The sequence below is a fragment of the Sardina pilchardus genome, chromosome 1 (genome assembly GCF_963854185.1).
Source record: "Sardina pilchardus chromosome 1, fSarPil1.1, whole genome shotgun sequence".
Taxonomy (NCBI): domain Eukaryota; kingdom Metazoa; phylum Chordata; class Actinopteri; order Clupeiformes; family Clupeidae; genus Sardina; species Sardina pilchardus.
In genome coordinates, this window is record NC_084994.1 from 30794299 (window position 1) to 30810506 (window position 16208).

Below are 16208 nucleotides of genomic sequence, written 5' to 3' on the forward strand. Positions count from 1 at the left end.
CACGCCTCTTGTGCAGTAGAAACAAAGCGCAGCCTCCCCATACTAATGTTCAATCTTAAAAGATTGATTTTAGGGCCACTTCAAGTAATCTAGGCAGTTCCAGAAACTTATGTTACCGGCTAAAAGAAAAAAACAGCATTCCAGTCTCTGTAACTCATTCTGTCATTACATCACAGTCACACCGTTTCTGAGAATTCTATTGGAACTCATCTTTCGAAAGAGTCAAGCATTTAATGGTTATGGTTATGGTTATGGTTATGGTTATGGTTATTTAGCAGACGCCTTTGTCCAAAGCGACATACAAATAAATAACAATACAAATTAAATAACAGTGAACAATTACAAAAAGGGAGAATTGCAATATTATCAATAAAACAATCATTTAAGCACTAACCTAATGAGATATAAAACAATGAAATGAGAATAGCAATCAAATAAGTCACTCAGTTAATTATAAAATAGCAATAACTATAGCATGGTATGGCTAGATTTAAGGACAATAGCAGAATAAATGTCAAATTATAACAATGGACAAATTATAACAAAACAATACAAACCATAACACATAACAAACGCTCAAAAGACTAAGTGCATATTAAACAAATATGCCTTAAGACCCCTCTTAAAAGATCCAAAACTGTTGCTGGAACGGAGAGCACTGGGCAACTCATTCCACCAACACGGAACCACTGAAGAATAGGATCTACAGTTTGACCTAGCATGTATGGTTTGTCGACATAACAGACGCTCCTCAGAAGATCGCAATGGGCGGTTGGGAATGTACATCTTGATCAAAGAACTGAAGTAGCTAGGAGCAGATCCAGTCAGTGTCCTATAGGCCAGAGTGAGAGATTTAAATTTAATTCTGGCTACTATAGGGAGCCAGTGGAGAGTAACTAGGAGAGGGGTTATATGTGTCCTCTTTGGCTGATTGAAGACCAGTCGTGCTGCAGCATTCTGAATCAACTGTAGTGGTCTTAATATGCAAGCAGGTAGGCCAGCTAACAGGGAATTACAGTAGTCCAGCTTGGAGATAACCATTGCCTGTACAAGAAGCTGATATGAGTGGAATCTTGTGTCAGATAAGGTCTGATCTTCCTAATGTTGTACAGGGTATACCGACATGACTTTGCAATTGAGGCAATATGCTCAGAGAAAGTAAGTTGGTCATCAATTATGACACCCAAGTTACGTGCCGATCTAGTTGGAGTCAATGAGGATGAATCAAGCTGGATGTTCATCTGTTGTTTTTGCTGGAAACACCAAGAGCTCAGTTTTTGAAAGATTAAGCTGAAGGTGCTGATCCTTCATCCAGATTTAATGATGTGCGAAAGTACACTATATTGCCAAAAGTATTGGGTCACCTGCCATGACTCGCATATCAACTTAAGTGACATCCCACCCTTAATCTATAAGGTTTAATATGACGTCGGTCCACTCTTTGCATCTATAACGGCTTCAACTCTTCTGGGAAGACATTCCAGAAGGTTTAGGAGTGTGTTCATGGGAATTTTTGATCATTATTCCAGAAGCGCATTTGTGAGGTCACACACTGATGTTGGATGAGGAGACTGGCTCTCAGTCTCCGAACTAAAGGTCATCGCCCACCAGAAGCGTACACGGCGCGCCGCGCCACGAAAAAAAAATAGAATTCCATTGTTTTCAATGGAGCATCGCCCACTGGAAACGTCTGCCGCGCAGCAGCCGCACAGAGATAGAAAACTATTCTAAAATCCTGCGCGGCAAGCCCAGACCGCCGAACACCGCTGAACGCCTCTTGTCGACGCCGGGCTTAATTCATCCCCTAGGTGTTCTACTGGGTTGAGATCAGCACTCTGTGATGGCCAGTCATCCGCACCAAACTCTGTAACCCATGTATTTATGGACCTTGCTTTGTGCACTGGTGCACAGTCATATTGGAACAAGCGATATATGTGCGCCACCATGACAACCAATACTCTTCTAACTTTTTAAACAGCTGTCGACTGCACATTTTTCACAGAGGATATGGTTGGTTGTACAAACCACTCAAATACGTTAAAGAAGCTTATACATGGAGTCGATGAAAAGATGAAAACAGTATGAGTCATTTGTACGCTATGAATCATGGGAAATGTGTCGGTTGACAAATAGTGTGGCTAAGGATGCAAGTTGTTTACCTGTATGGCGATGGGCAGCATCAGACCCTGAGGGTTGCAGTGGAGCAGAACCAGAGGAGCGGTGAGATACTGCTGCCTGTCATGGACTACATTTCCCACAAGCCCATCCAGCATCTTGTAGTCACACAGGAAGATATTCCCTTTCTGGAGGATTGTGAGGCAGATTGAGATGGGAAATATATTAATCCATCCACCAATTCTCACCCTAGTCTGTTAATCCTCCTAATTCATTCTGAATATGTTGTAAATTGATTCACTAAAACAATCATGGAATGAACTATATTTTATGTAATTAAGTATATCTGAAATATAGAATTGAGTGTTTGGGACCAGTGACATTTTTACAATTTTCTGTGTTTACCTTGGAGAGTCTTATAGGGATGTTGAAGCACCCTTAAGATTTGTTTCAAGAAACAAAAATGTGCAAACTCTTAGTAACCAGCACCGCAAAGGAGAAAGATGCTATGTGATTGGCTTATTACATGCATTGCTAAAGCACTGAAGCCTTAAGAGGTTATGACTGTAACCTGCTGAGAAACACATACCATCATCCCCTGCTACGTCTCACAAATACACAAATGTCTAACAGGGGAGCTACACCAGGCGTGTAACTGAAGCGTTCCGTTCACGACGCGTATGTTGCAGCAGTTAATAAACACTATAATCAATGGAAGTAGCTTCACCAGATGCGACAGTGGCGCGTAGATTTTAAAAAAAAGAAATACCAGTAGACCCATCTTCATAAATGGATTTTACGCATCGAGAACGGAACGCTTCAGTTACGCTTCTGGTGTAGCTCCCCTGTAATATTTTTTATCGTTGATGTGTGCCTTACCTCAAGCTCATGCTTCAGGGTTCTCCCGTTAAGGGAGTCTTTGACCATCTCCTCTGAGACGGGGAAGTTCTCGGGCAGCTTTGAGCAGCGCTGGATCATCATGGGGTTGAGGCCATTCAGCAGCTGGTAGCCAAAGAATTGATCCTCTTTCCAGTGCTTCTGGACATATTCTGCAAGACATGCTGTGTCAGGAAAAAAACACTACAGTGCTTTTGATGTGTAAAAAAAGTAACTCAGCTGCCCTTGTCATGCTGTAGTGAGTACCGTAGGTTTGGCTTGGTGAAAAGGATTCCGATATTGTTTTTTCCATCTCGCTAAAGCTTCTCCATGGTTTGGTAGAATCCGCATACTCTTTTAACCCCAATGCACACAATCTACAGAGGGAACAATGACAAAGAAGTATTTACAATGGCAGGGTAAAATATAAAAACATTTTGGCTCTAGGGGAAGCTCTAGATTCAACAAAACAGCTACATTAGATACTACAATTCATATAAATTCGAGGTCAGAGGTCGGACATCAGATCCAGGTCGATCAGCAGCTGGACTAGATATCAACAACATGCACTGAACCTACTCATAGCCCACTTATATCAAAGTCATATTATCATGTTTCTGCCACATTGTTTCATGTTTGACATCCCTAACTGATATAGAATTGTTCCATAACAAATAAGTTATGAGAAACAAAATGACAAATAATCAATAATCACAGCTGTAATGTTCATTAACAGTGACGTACAGCATGACCCCTACAGGCATGCGTAGGTAGGGCAGTCTAGGTAGAGCCGATGGTGTTGGATGTATGCTTGTGAACCTCTTAGTAAAGTAAACGACATTTTACGAATACACGGTCTGCTCTTTAATTCACACAACGAGAACATCACAACAGCTGTCACTTATTTTGCCCCTCCTGTTTGGTGTTGGAGAGAGGTACTGTAGCAGCTAACTATTGTTTTTTTTTCTTCTATTGTTTGTGTCACTGTATGAAGCCATGACTAAAGCCATCCATACAACAGGAGACTTTGACAAGATTTGCAAATGATTATTGAAATACAGTCTTTTTGAGTAGGCTAAAGCTTGAAGGGGAGGGGGGCATTAGTAGGCTAGTTAATGATAGAAATGCTGACCAGATATTGTGGAAATAATATCTGGTCAGTATATAATAACACGGTTGGTGACTGATAAATTACTGTAATGTTGTCCTAACAAATCATTGTTGTCACACATTAAACAAGTCAGCTTTATACTGTAGCACATCAATTCAGAATTAAGTGTTTACTACATTATGTCATCAGTGAGTCCACCTTATTGCGTAAATATTGCATGAGGATGGTTTCTTACTCGATGAGTGCTGTGGTGAAAAACTCAACAGCTTTCATGACTGAGAACTGGACCTCTGCAGGAAGGTCGCAGAATGAGTCAGCAGCGACTGTCTGAGGCAAACCTTCAGCGTATACACGCCATCTGTGGACACACAACAGAGACATGTCACAGGCTGTGTACCTAATATTAGTGCACAAGTAAATTTACATGTGCACTAATATTAGTTATTGTATGTACAGAAGTATGCGATTTGAGACACAATGTCACAGTGTCTTGGACAGAAAGCTATTTTGGACAACAACAGCAGCTCTTCTGGATGATAACAGTTGTGTCCATTTTTAAAGGACATCAACCGTTTCTACATTATAATGAGTGTCGCAACTCTCTCTTTCTATGTGGTTGCACCCAGAGCCATAGAGAGAGAGAGTTGCGACACTCTTTGATGTTGCCGCCATGCGATCAAAAGTTCCAAAAAACCTGTGCTGAATGGCTGAATCGCAGGAGGGTGGGATGTACTTCTGGATGCTGGAAGGTGTAATCAATTAACTCATTGACTACTGACCAAGAGATTGGCTGTAAATAGTTCCAAAAGTCCCATAACGAGGAAATAGCCTGGAAAAAGCGCTGCCATTTTTTCCTATGGAGGTGTATGGGAGTGTCGTCATTCTGTTTTATCTACCACTCTGGTTGCACCAACAAGGATTATATGCATGGAAGGCTGTTCATTTGTTTCCGGTAGCGCGTCGTTAGCTATGTTGTAACTGCATCTTCTGATATATTTTGCTCCTTACATGTTCACTCCAACTCTGAAGATATGGTTTGTCCAGTAGTAACAATTTGGTAACACTTTACTTACCGGGTGAGTTCATAACACATTCATAGCAGCTGTCATTAACTGCACATAAAGCATTCATGACTGTTTCATGAGACATGACTCAACATGATACCAAATCTTTCATGAATGTGGTAGACAGAACGACGACATGTTGTCAGAATATAAACTGGAGGTTCAAGTTCATTTGTAAGAGTCATTGCACGAGAAAACCAGGCAAAACCAGCAGGAGGTAGGAAGATGGGGGTCGGCCAAATCGGCTCATACTTTGTATATGTGATAAGTATGTGGAACTATGAACAGCCATATACTTAAAACCCTCAAACTCTTTTTTGTTGTGGAGTTCTGGGACCCCTCTCAGAGAACCTCAAAAATCCAACAATTCATGGCTGAAAATGACTGAAATTGCCATTTCTACCCTGATTATCCTGATAAAGATATGAACATGAGCTTTATGTTTCCATAGAGCTTAGGTAGAATAGTTTTAAAGACCAAAAGGTGCACTAGGGGGTTGTCTGCACCACTGAAAGCAGAATTTTCATCCCTCTAAAATTGGTCATTTTTAGGAGGCATTATCTCACATTCGCAGTGGCTTTGGTGGATGGTTTTACTGTTGCTGGACAGAGGAACATCTTCTGATTCAAAAACAATTGTTGTCTAATTGGGCCACACATAATGTGCGCTGTGCCAGGAGGGTCTTTGCGGGGGGTTTTCGGGTTTTGGAGTATAATAAACCAGGTAATAATATCTCACTATAGGGTAATTTATGGTAAATTTTTGTGTCACTACTATGACAAATTGTTAAAGAAAGCTTTAATTAACTAGAAAAGCACTCAAAGAGTGCAGACCTCTGCATGCATTGTTGTTCTTGGTTGTCATACATTTGAAACTAGACTATTCAGATCGCCACCGAGTGGCCATACCATGCCATTACATCGCAAACATCTGGCATTACATCTGTTTGTGATGTAATGCCATGGTATGGCCATGTGATGGCGATCTGAATATGGTTTATCATAGGCCAAAACACGAAAAATCCTGCTAAAGACCCTCCTGGCACGGCACACATTATGTGTGGCCCAATTAGACGACAATTGTTTTTGAATCAGTAGATGTTCCTTTCTCCAGCAACAGTAAAACCATCCACCAAAGCCACTGCGAATACGAGACAATGCTTCTTAAAAATGACCGAAATTTAAAGGGAGGAAAATTCTGCTTTCAGTGGTGTAGATAACCCCTCGGTGCACCTTTTGGTCTTTAAAACTATGCTACCTAGGCTCTATGGAAATATAAAGCTCATGTTCATATCTTTATCAGGATAATCAGGGTAGAAATGGCAATTTCAGTCATTTTCAGCCATGAATTGTTGGATTTTTGAGGGTCTCTGAGAGGGGTCCCAGAACTCCATAACAAAAAACAGCTGGAGGGTTTTAAGTATATGGCTGTTCATAGTTCCACATACTTATCACATATACAAAGTATGAGCCGATTTGGCCAACCCCCATCTTCCCACCTCTGCCTGGTTTTCTCATGCAATGACTCGTAAATATTCCAGGAATATCTTACTTACTGCACCAGTTGTGAAGTATTCATAAACACTAAGTTTAACACTGGGAGGTAAACTAGCCTACATTCAGCTGACCCGTATTTGTGTAACCTGGAATGGTTGGACATATAGCAAAAAATGAGAATCATCTGCAAAGGTTACAAAACAAAAATGATTTGCTTGACCATGTTCTGTCTTTTTGGCACTGTAGTAGCTCATTGTCTGCTTTGCGATTGTGGACTTTTATTTTGACAAGTTGTAGTCGTTCTGTCTTCCACATTAATCCATAATTAAAACCTTAAACTGTGATTAAAACCTTGACCAGTGGGTAGATCTCAAAATGACTGACCTGAAGATCTCATGAGCCTCCTCCAGCTCTTTCTGCCTCTGTTTATAGGCTATTGGGTGAGTATCCTGGAATGGCAATTTCCCTTGAAGGTGAAAGACACAGAGATATTATTTTAGAAATCAAGCTATTATTTTCTGGTTATGAAAGGGCACCTCATTTCAGTCACGGTCTGATTCTCAGCATTAGGTTCAAGGTTTCTATATGTGTGAATGGCTAGCTCATTCACTGATTACTGGACACAGGTTATTGGGTCACTCCTTTGCAATTATGGGAACACCTGTGGAATTGTGAGATTAGGCATAATGACATAGTGGCATCTATCTATCTATCTATCTATCTATGTATTACTGCAAGGAACGTCTGTGTCACTCTGTCTGTCTGTCTGTCTGTGTGTTCCACGCATAACTCTCGAACCACTCATCAGACTGACCTACAATTTGACACAAGTCTAGCCAATGGCATGCGTGAGTGCAGTGCAAAGTTTGTTCGTTTTTGGACAAAAATGACAAAGATATTGTTAAATTAAGCAAAATACAATTCTACCGCTCTCTAGCCACTCTAAATAGTCGCTCCCCTTCTCACTCTCACTTACTCCAGCATAGGGGAAAAAGCCCATTTCGCTGACAAACTCACGTGTTGCCATTCATGGAAATTACGATGTCTAACTTAAACTACGGACCGTTTCAAGATTGTTCATCTTGGATAAACACGCTGAGTCCGACACACATGCACCCATGTTGGTAAGCAGGCTGTTAAAGTAACGTAACGTTGCATATAGGCTACTCCACATCAACAACTGCGTTTGCCTACCGTCCTAGCGGTTCTTTTGCCTGATCAGGTTGCTGATCTTGCAACAATATGCCGACACATATGTTGGTCGCATTCTGTAAAAAAAAATCATTTAAAACAGCCACTCTTAGTCTTGACTCTATCTGGACATCGGCTATGGGTAGTCCTAACATTCATTCACTTCCGAGTTAATAGCACTGGCATGGCCATGGTCATGCGGTTAGCTTTATCATACTTTGCAAAGTGAGTAAAAAGCTCTAGCTGCCAGTGTTGGGGAGTAACGCATTACATGTAGTTGAGCTACGTAATTTAGTTACAAAATAAATGTAACAGTAATATATTACAGTTAGCCTACTGGAGAGAAATGTGTAATTCAATTACAGGTACTTTTGAAATGTTTCAAAATTACAATTACATCTCAATATTGTCAGCAAAAACTTGCAAAGAATATTGTATGTAAAAAGAATTGTTTCCCTCCACAGCCATAGTTTGATACAGGACCTTCTGATAGGCGCTCTATCTATCACGTCTACAGCACCATCAGCGTAGGCCTACATGCCTGCCTGTAAACGTGTTATGATTATCATTATAATCAAAATATGTGATTCTAATTCATGTATTGAATGCCCATGCTGCCTTGTGATTCTACATCACAGGTGTCAAACTCAAGGCCCGCGGGCCAGATGCGGCCCGCCACGTCATTTCATATGGCCCGCGAGAGCTTTAAGGGTCTGATACAGTATGTGGCCCGCGAGAGTTTAAAAGGTCCGATACAGTTTTTGCGTATAGGCAATACACTGCAATACAATGCACGCATGTGAGACTGTCTCACATGCGTGCATTGTATTGCAGTGTGGAGGCAACATCAACCACCTTCCTCTATGATCAGTGCAACTGGCTACATCAGATGTGATAGCAACGTGTACGTGTGAAAACAAATTAGACCAGTATTCTAAACTATTTTAGCAAACGGAGCGCCTAAATTACGCGCTCGGTTTAGCCTGCCTGTGAAACGCATGATTGTTTGAAGTGCGTGTGCTTCTTTGAGAGGGGAATCGATGTAAGTTGTAAACTACGTGATACGTTTACGTCTACGTTTAAAAGGCATGTATAATTGTGTGTAGTCCTATTATCCAAAAAATCCAGCTCCAAATCCTTGCTAATCGAGCAAGTGATTGTTTGGCCAAAAGCGAAAATAAGCCTATTCTGACCGAGAAGAGGTGCATTCATATCAGGCAAGCAGAGGTATGCTAGAAGTTTGTAGTAATCGCCCTGTTGCTTTGCATTTTCATTTCAGTTAAAAACGAACAACATAGAATCCACACAACACCTTTCAACTTTAAAACTTCAAAGAAAAAGTCCACCGGGACCGTTCGCTTCTACTGTTTGTGTATGGAACAGTGTAGGCTAGTGACGCATTTCATATGGATGCACTTTTTGACATGACAGTTAGCCTACTCGTTTGCATCACTTGCTAGATGTAAAACTGCATTTCGTTACTGGTATTTCACTCGTGCAATGACAGTAAAGTTGAATATACTCGAATCTAAAAACTCAGAAATATGAAAAAAAAAAAAGAATCCATGGCATGATCTCTTCCTGACTGACCAGTGACCCTCATTGAAAAGTCAAACTGTATGGAACTGACAGTGGTGTTTTGTTTTTACAAAACATAATAATAAAAAAGAACATGTCATGCTGATACCTTTTGCTCTTCTCGATTTTAGAAGTTTTACCGTTGCTAAAGATTTTGTGGCTGGTGTTACAAATCTTAGAAGTTACATCTGGCCCTTTGAGGGCAGCCATTGGGCTGATGTGGCCCTCGGTGAAAATGAGTTTGACACCCCTGTTCTACATCATCGCCAATCTAACATGATCTACCTGCATCAACGTAATTGGGAAACAAGTTTCTTGGAAAACATTGTTTGTACGGGCACTGCACTAGTATTTTTATAACGCAACAAAATAACATGGCAATAAAAAAAAAAACATATGCCTTACCTGAAGCAGGTCTTAAAGACAACCCTTCCTTGGTGCTAAGCCAGCAGTAACACGGGAACAGAAGCTCTTCATTCTCTGGGGTCTTAACAGTGATCTTGTCACAGAACCACTGGTCATCAAAGATCCAGCAGTCGGAGCGCACCTCCACCGTGACCAGGTCCCCCAGTGAAGCATGACAATGGATAAAGCATGGAGGCACCTGCACGATTAGACATACTCTATCACTCTATGGTATTATTTGTATTGTTTTTAGTCACTCATTTTTATGTTATTTTTTGTTCTGTTTATTATTTCATATGTAAAGCACTTTGAAACTATGTTTAGAAAAGCGCTCTATAAATAAAGATTATTATTATTATTATTATTATCACTGTCAGTACATGAGACACACTCTACCACTGTCAGTACACGAGACACACTCTATCTACCACTGTCAGCCATGTTAGACACACTCTACCACTGTCAGTACACGAGACACACTCTATACCTCTGTGTCAGTACATGTACAATTCTCAGTAAGGTTTCCTCCTTGCAGGGTTCCTACACATTTTCCATTTCAAAATTCCATACTTTTTCCATAATCAAATTTCCAAAAAATCTCTGTAGATTTTTCTCATCATATTCATTTAGCCTATTCATTTATATATACATTGTGGCCTCTTATGGGATAACTTGATGAAAACAAGTGTGTGGACAAATTAAGTGAATAAAAAAAAAAACATATTCATCCATTTAGTCAGGTATTTTTTATATGACCCAGTTGGCTTAAATTATGGAAAAAGTCTATCTAAAGTGAGTTATTTTATTGAGGCTCTATTTTTGCACCAAATATCCTCCTACAAACATCAATGACTCAAGAGATGAATTTTGTTAGTAGTTCAGGCAGACAACAGTTTCACTTCTCTAACTGTAGGCTACTGCCCAGCTGATTGCTCAGCTGCTCATATTCTGCCCATGGACTTCATGAGTCCGTAGATCATTCAGAGTGCCTTATTAAGCTATCTTAGCCTATGAGCCTATTTCACAAGATGTCGCCACTGTGTAAACTCACGTCCTCTGGAACAGCTCAGTCTACAGGAAAGACAGAAACAGGAAGATGTTTTACCCTGCCAATTAAGGCATCATTAACATCAACTAGGCCAGACACCTGGACACTGTGAAATTGGCTCATTGTCCACCGCTTTCTCTTTTGGCAACCAAAGGTTCAAAAATGTGGCTTCAGAAAGTAAGTCCTGCCACATTTTTCTTCCAACTATTTACTTAATCAGCTGATTGCAATTAATATAACTCTTAAGCCAGGAAGATCAGCTAATTAGTGGAATCACCTGTGTTAACCCTCATGTTGTCCTCAAATCTTACCGACGTTCGTTATCCTTGGGGTCAATTTGACCCCAGCTAAAAAACCTCTCAAAAAATGATTCAAATGATTTTTTTACCCAGTTTTTTTTGTTGTAGGTACTTAACAAGAGTGTAATAACCACCATCAAAAGCCCTACAAAACAATCCCACCTCCCCAGACCCCTTTATGAACCCTGGAACCCTGGCTGGCAATATGGCCAATCCAGTGTAAACAGCCTAAAGGCTGACTTTTTGGACTTTTTCAGACCTGCCAAAATAACTTATATGTAATATGTACTTGTATATGCAATAATGATAATAACTACATGTTCTTATACTATTACAATAATAATATCCATAATGTGTCAAATATTCATTTTCCTCATGTTTCATAAAAATGGGGTCAAATTGACCCCAATACCACCAACGTAACTATTTTTTTTACAGGACATTGGAAACATATTTTTGTGCAAATTTCATGTTTACTCTGTTGTACCCTTCAAATGAGGAAAAGTCATGAAACTTGAAGCAAAACAAAAAAAGTGAACCATACAGTATATTTTATGACGTTAAACATTGCTTTGGGGTCAAATTGACCCCAAGGACAAGATGAGGGTTAAGCGCCTGTAGGACTTTTACTCTCTGAAGCCTGACTAGTCTCTGTTGGCAAGCCAACGCCACTCCATCTCCCCCCGACTGCCGACTTTTCAATGTGCTGTCACTGATATCTGCTCTGTTGTGCACTCTTAGAAAAAAAAGGTGCTTTAAAGAAGCAAAAATGGTTCTATTGCATGCTTCATATACGGCACCCCTAAATGGTTCTTTGAACGATTTTGAAGGATTCATCAAAGGAACCCCTAAGGGTTCTTCAAAGCCTGCATGGTTCTAAATGCCTTTTTAAAGTGTGCACCATATAGGAGCTTGTCTTTGCTGCCCTCCCTGCCTTAGGCATCCCATGCTTCAACCAGCATGCTTGACATGGAAAGGCAGGGGGCACCCAGAACAGAGCATACCACTAAATGTAATATCATGCAAGTACAACAAAAAAAAAGTGGTCCTGACTGAACTATCCTTTTGATATTATCTTCATGCATCCTCCAAACAGATAAAATGAACTAAACTAAAGAAGCATCTTACTTTTCTTATAGGACTGATACAACGAAATGAAAGGGATTGCATGAATAGACTCACGTCGTTGTGGTGAAGAGTACGGCCACACACTTTAATTTCCTTACTCTCTCCTTTAGTCCCGAGGAGACGAACATGGATGGTGTTGGAGGTTTCGGCATAAGCCCGGTCTCCAGTGTACAGTCTCAGTGTGTAGATCAACATTTTTTTTTTTTTTTTTTTTTTTTGTTTAATGTATTCCTGAAACACATTTTTGTTCAATTTCTGATATGATTATTCAAGACATGGAATTACCCATGAACATAGATAAAAAGATAAAGACATTTAATGTATGAATACAGGGGAAACATGCAGACATAAACAAAACAGAACATTTCAACAATAATAAAGAGAGAGGGAGATTTTGCTGATGACATATAAACAATATAACAGGAAATGATGGCGGTAAATGACCTACCTTTATGGATCAATTGAGAAGATGGATCCTCTTGTGGGCTGAAGAAACAAGTGACTGTGGTCAAGCTGTGAAACCTGAGTGAAATGCTTTACTTTCCGGAGGGTATTTTATACAGGTGATCCTGACTGGTGATCAGGTGGGAGTTAAAGTGTCATAAAATACTATTTACACTTAAACCCCAACCCTAGTTCTGAAGAACGGCTGTGGTAAATTCCTAAGAAAATGAATGACTGTAGACTGTACACAGGGCCATATGCAATGTACATATGTAACAAAGAACTGTAATTATTCTTCAGTGAGTTCAATGAGTAACCAAACTGATAACCACTTCAGTGGGTTCAAGAGGATTAACTGACAAACTGACTCACTTCTATTTCTCACTCATTCATGTCTAACCTTCTCACTCATATACATTATAGCATAGACTTCAGCAGGGTTCAGCAGGGAATGCTATGTCACATTATGTATCAATATAATGCACTCGCAGTTTAAGAATATAATCTCACCGTTTATGAATATAATGCACTCACAGTTATGAATGCTATGTCACTTGTGTACGAATAAAATGCACTCACAGTTATGAATGCTATAATGTCACATGTGTGTAATGTAGGCCTGCTCACAGTTATGCATTCTATGTCACATGTGATGTAGGGCTGTTCACAGTTATGAATGCTATGTCAGATGTGTGTGATGTAGGCCTGCTCACAGTTATGAATGCTATAATGCCACATGTGTGTAATGTAGGCCTGTTCACAGTTATGAATGCTATGTCAGATGTGTGTGATGTACAGTAGGCCTCCTCACAGTTATGAATGCTATGTCAGATGTGTGTAATGTAGGCCTGTTCACAGATATGAATGCTATGTCAGATGTGTGTAATGTAGGCCTGTTCACAGATATGAATGCTATGTCAGATGTGCGTAATGTACAGTAGGCCTCCTCACAGTTATGAATGCTATGTCAGATGTGTGTAATGTACAGTAGGCCTCCTCACAGTTATGAATGCTATGTCAGATGTGTGTAATGTAGGCCTGTTCACAGATATAAATGCTATGTCAGATGAGAGTAATGCACTCACAGTGCATGACCAATAAGGGGGTTATTTGGGGAAGACCCGGAGTGTAGTGGTACAATAAGAGGTGTGTACACTATGAATGCTGTGATCCCGATGAGGCGGACTGTACCATGCTGTATCAGATTCTTAATTCAGAACGTGTTTGACGATGGTGGAAGTTATTTAAGCAATAAGCCCCGAGAGGCCGTCGTTTGCGCTGATTTAAGAACAGCTAAGGGGCTTTAGGCATGATGCGAAAGTGAAACCAGCAAAGAAATTGCCAAATCTGCATAGTTTCCCTATATGGCAAATTAAGCTATACAACGTGCATAGTTCACCTTTAAACTATTGATTTTATGTTGTGTATTTTAGGAGGTAGTGTCTTGAAATTGTGAAGAGGAGACGTTGTTTGAATTGTCTGTACAGTTAGTAAAACAGAGAAGTGTGTTTAGTATTTTGTAAATCAATGTGGTTTTTTTTTTTTGCCAACAGTGTGAGGCTGATAATGATCCTTATAGTAATCTGGGCTGACGTTTTGCTCCATGAGTGTGTCATATCCTGTGTAACCTGATGTTCCATGGAAAACGATTCAGCCAGGAATGTGTTATGCCACCCACCATTATCCATTCCTGTGTGTGTGTGTGTATGTGTGTGTGTGTGCGTGTGCGTGTGTGCATAGGCGTGCACTCAAATGTACACTGGGCTTGCCCCAGGTCCAAGAAGGATTGACACATACACTATATTGCCAAAAGTATTGGGTAATTTGCCTTGACCCCCATATGAACTTCAGTCACATTCTATTCTTAATCCATAGGGCTTAATATGACATTGGTCCACCCTTTGCAGCGATAACAGCTTCAACTTGTCTGGGAAGGCTTTCCACATGGTGTAGGAGTGTGTTTGTGGGCATTTTAGACCATTCTTTCAGAAGTGCATTTGTGAAGTCACACACTGATGTTGGATGAGGAGACTTTCTCTCAGTCTCCGCTTTTGTTCATCCCAAAGGACAAGGTGTTCTATTGGGTTGAGGTCAGGACTCTGTGCAGGCCAGTCAGGTTCATCCACACCAAACACTGCCATCCATGTCTGTATGGACCTTGCTTGGTGCACTTTTACAGTCATGTTGGAACAGGAAGTGGCCATCCCCAAACTATACTCACACAGTTGGGAACATGGAATTGTCCAAAATCTCTTGGTTAAAACTGAAGCATTCAGAGTTCCTTTCACTGGAACTAAAAGGCCAAGCCCAGCTCGGGGATGGCCCCAGAGTCCTGACCTCAACCAGAGAGGGTTAAAGCAGAGCGAGAGGCACAAACGTTCAACCATTTCCGCGTTCTGTTATCGCAAAGGGGAGGGGGGGGGGGGGGGGGGGGGGCGAAATCCCCCTTTAAGCAGACCTAGAAAGTGCCGTTACATTTGAACTGAACTGCTTGCCGATTGATATCCCACTATGACGTCTTTCCTTAAGCAGACAGGAACTGTTCGAATTTTGCTTACTATGGATTAAGAGTAGGATGTGACTGAAGTTCATATGGGGGTCAGGACAAGTGATATACTTTTGGCAAGCAACATTAGTATACTTCGGACATTGTCGGCAGAGTGTTTGCAGATCCTTTTGATGATGAAAGGGATTCATTTTGCAAGATTGTGTGATGGTGTCATTTCAATATTGAGAAATTCACATCTAGTATCATAAAACGTGTGTACCAAGTCGTAAAAGTGAGTCATAGAGTCATAATTAACACGAGTAGGCCATGAATAACAAGTCGGCCCATGAGTCACTGTAAATTTATTACTTATTGGGAAGTGTGGCTCTGCTCAGTTGAAGTTGCAATAAACTGCCCTCTTGATTTACAGCAGCGAGTGGAGTAACACAGGAGTCTGCTCCTATTTGTGTGTGTGTGTGTGTGTGTTTCCTTTAAAAGAAACCTATCATGCAAAGTACTTATTTACAGTTTACAGTATACATACATTGAAATCTCAGCATGTCATCTCACCACAGTAATCCCTTTTACAGAGAATAAATAATGTCCACGGCCTTGTTAGCACACACACTGTAAACTTTACTTGACCGACTTAAATTGTGTACTTAGGCTGACACAGACATGACTTGCATCACTTTACACACTCCTGAGCTTGACAGAGGCTGAATCAGTATATTTAAATGCAATTGTTGCTGCGAGGCATTCGAATCTACAAATTTAACAAAAAGTAAATCATGCATGATTAAGGAAATAACTCTATTTACTACTTGGCTACACAATAAGGTTTCCATTACAGCACAACACACACATATGAACGAATGAAAGCAGCTGCCTTGTCTCAAAATAAACGGTGAGTTGAAATCCTGACACTCTTTCAACTACATGAAATGTTTACAAAACGCTCTTTT

General features: G+C 40.4%; 1 protein-coding gene across 1 annotated transcript in view; it reads right to left on the reverse strand.

The window, feature by feature from the left end:
• Positions 1–12600, reverse strand: part of LOC134088129 (polyunsaturated fatty acid lipoxygenase ALOX15B-like) — a 29542-nt gene extending 16942 nt beyond the window's left edge. Inside the window, exons 1-7 of the mRNA XM_062542063.1 lie at positions 12366–12600; positions 9837–10035; positions 7047–7128; positions 4338–4460; positions 3259–3368; positions 2995–3164; positions 2160–2303 (exon numbers count right to left, since the gene is read on the reverse strand). Of these exons, the coding sequence (XP_062398047.1) occupies positions 2160–2303; positions 2995–3164; positions 3259–3368; positions 4338–4460; positions 7047–7128; positions 9837–10035; positions 12366–12506 (969 nt within the window). The 5' untranslated portion in view covers positions 12507–12600. The remainder of the gene's footprint in view (positions 1–2159; positions 2304–2994; positions 3165–3258; positions 3369–4337; positions 4461–7046; positions 7129–9836; positions 10036–12365) is intronic.
• Positions 12601–16208: the final 3608 nt, after the last annotated feature.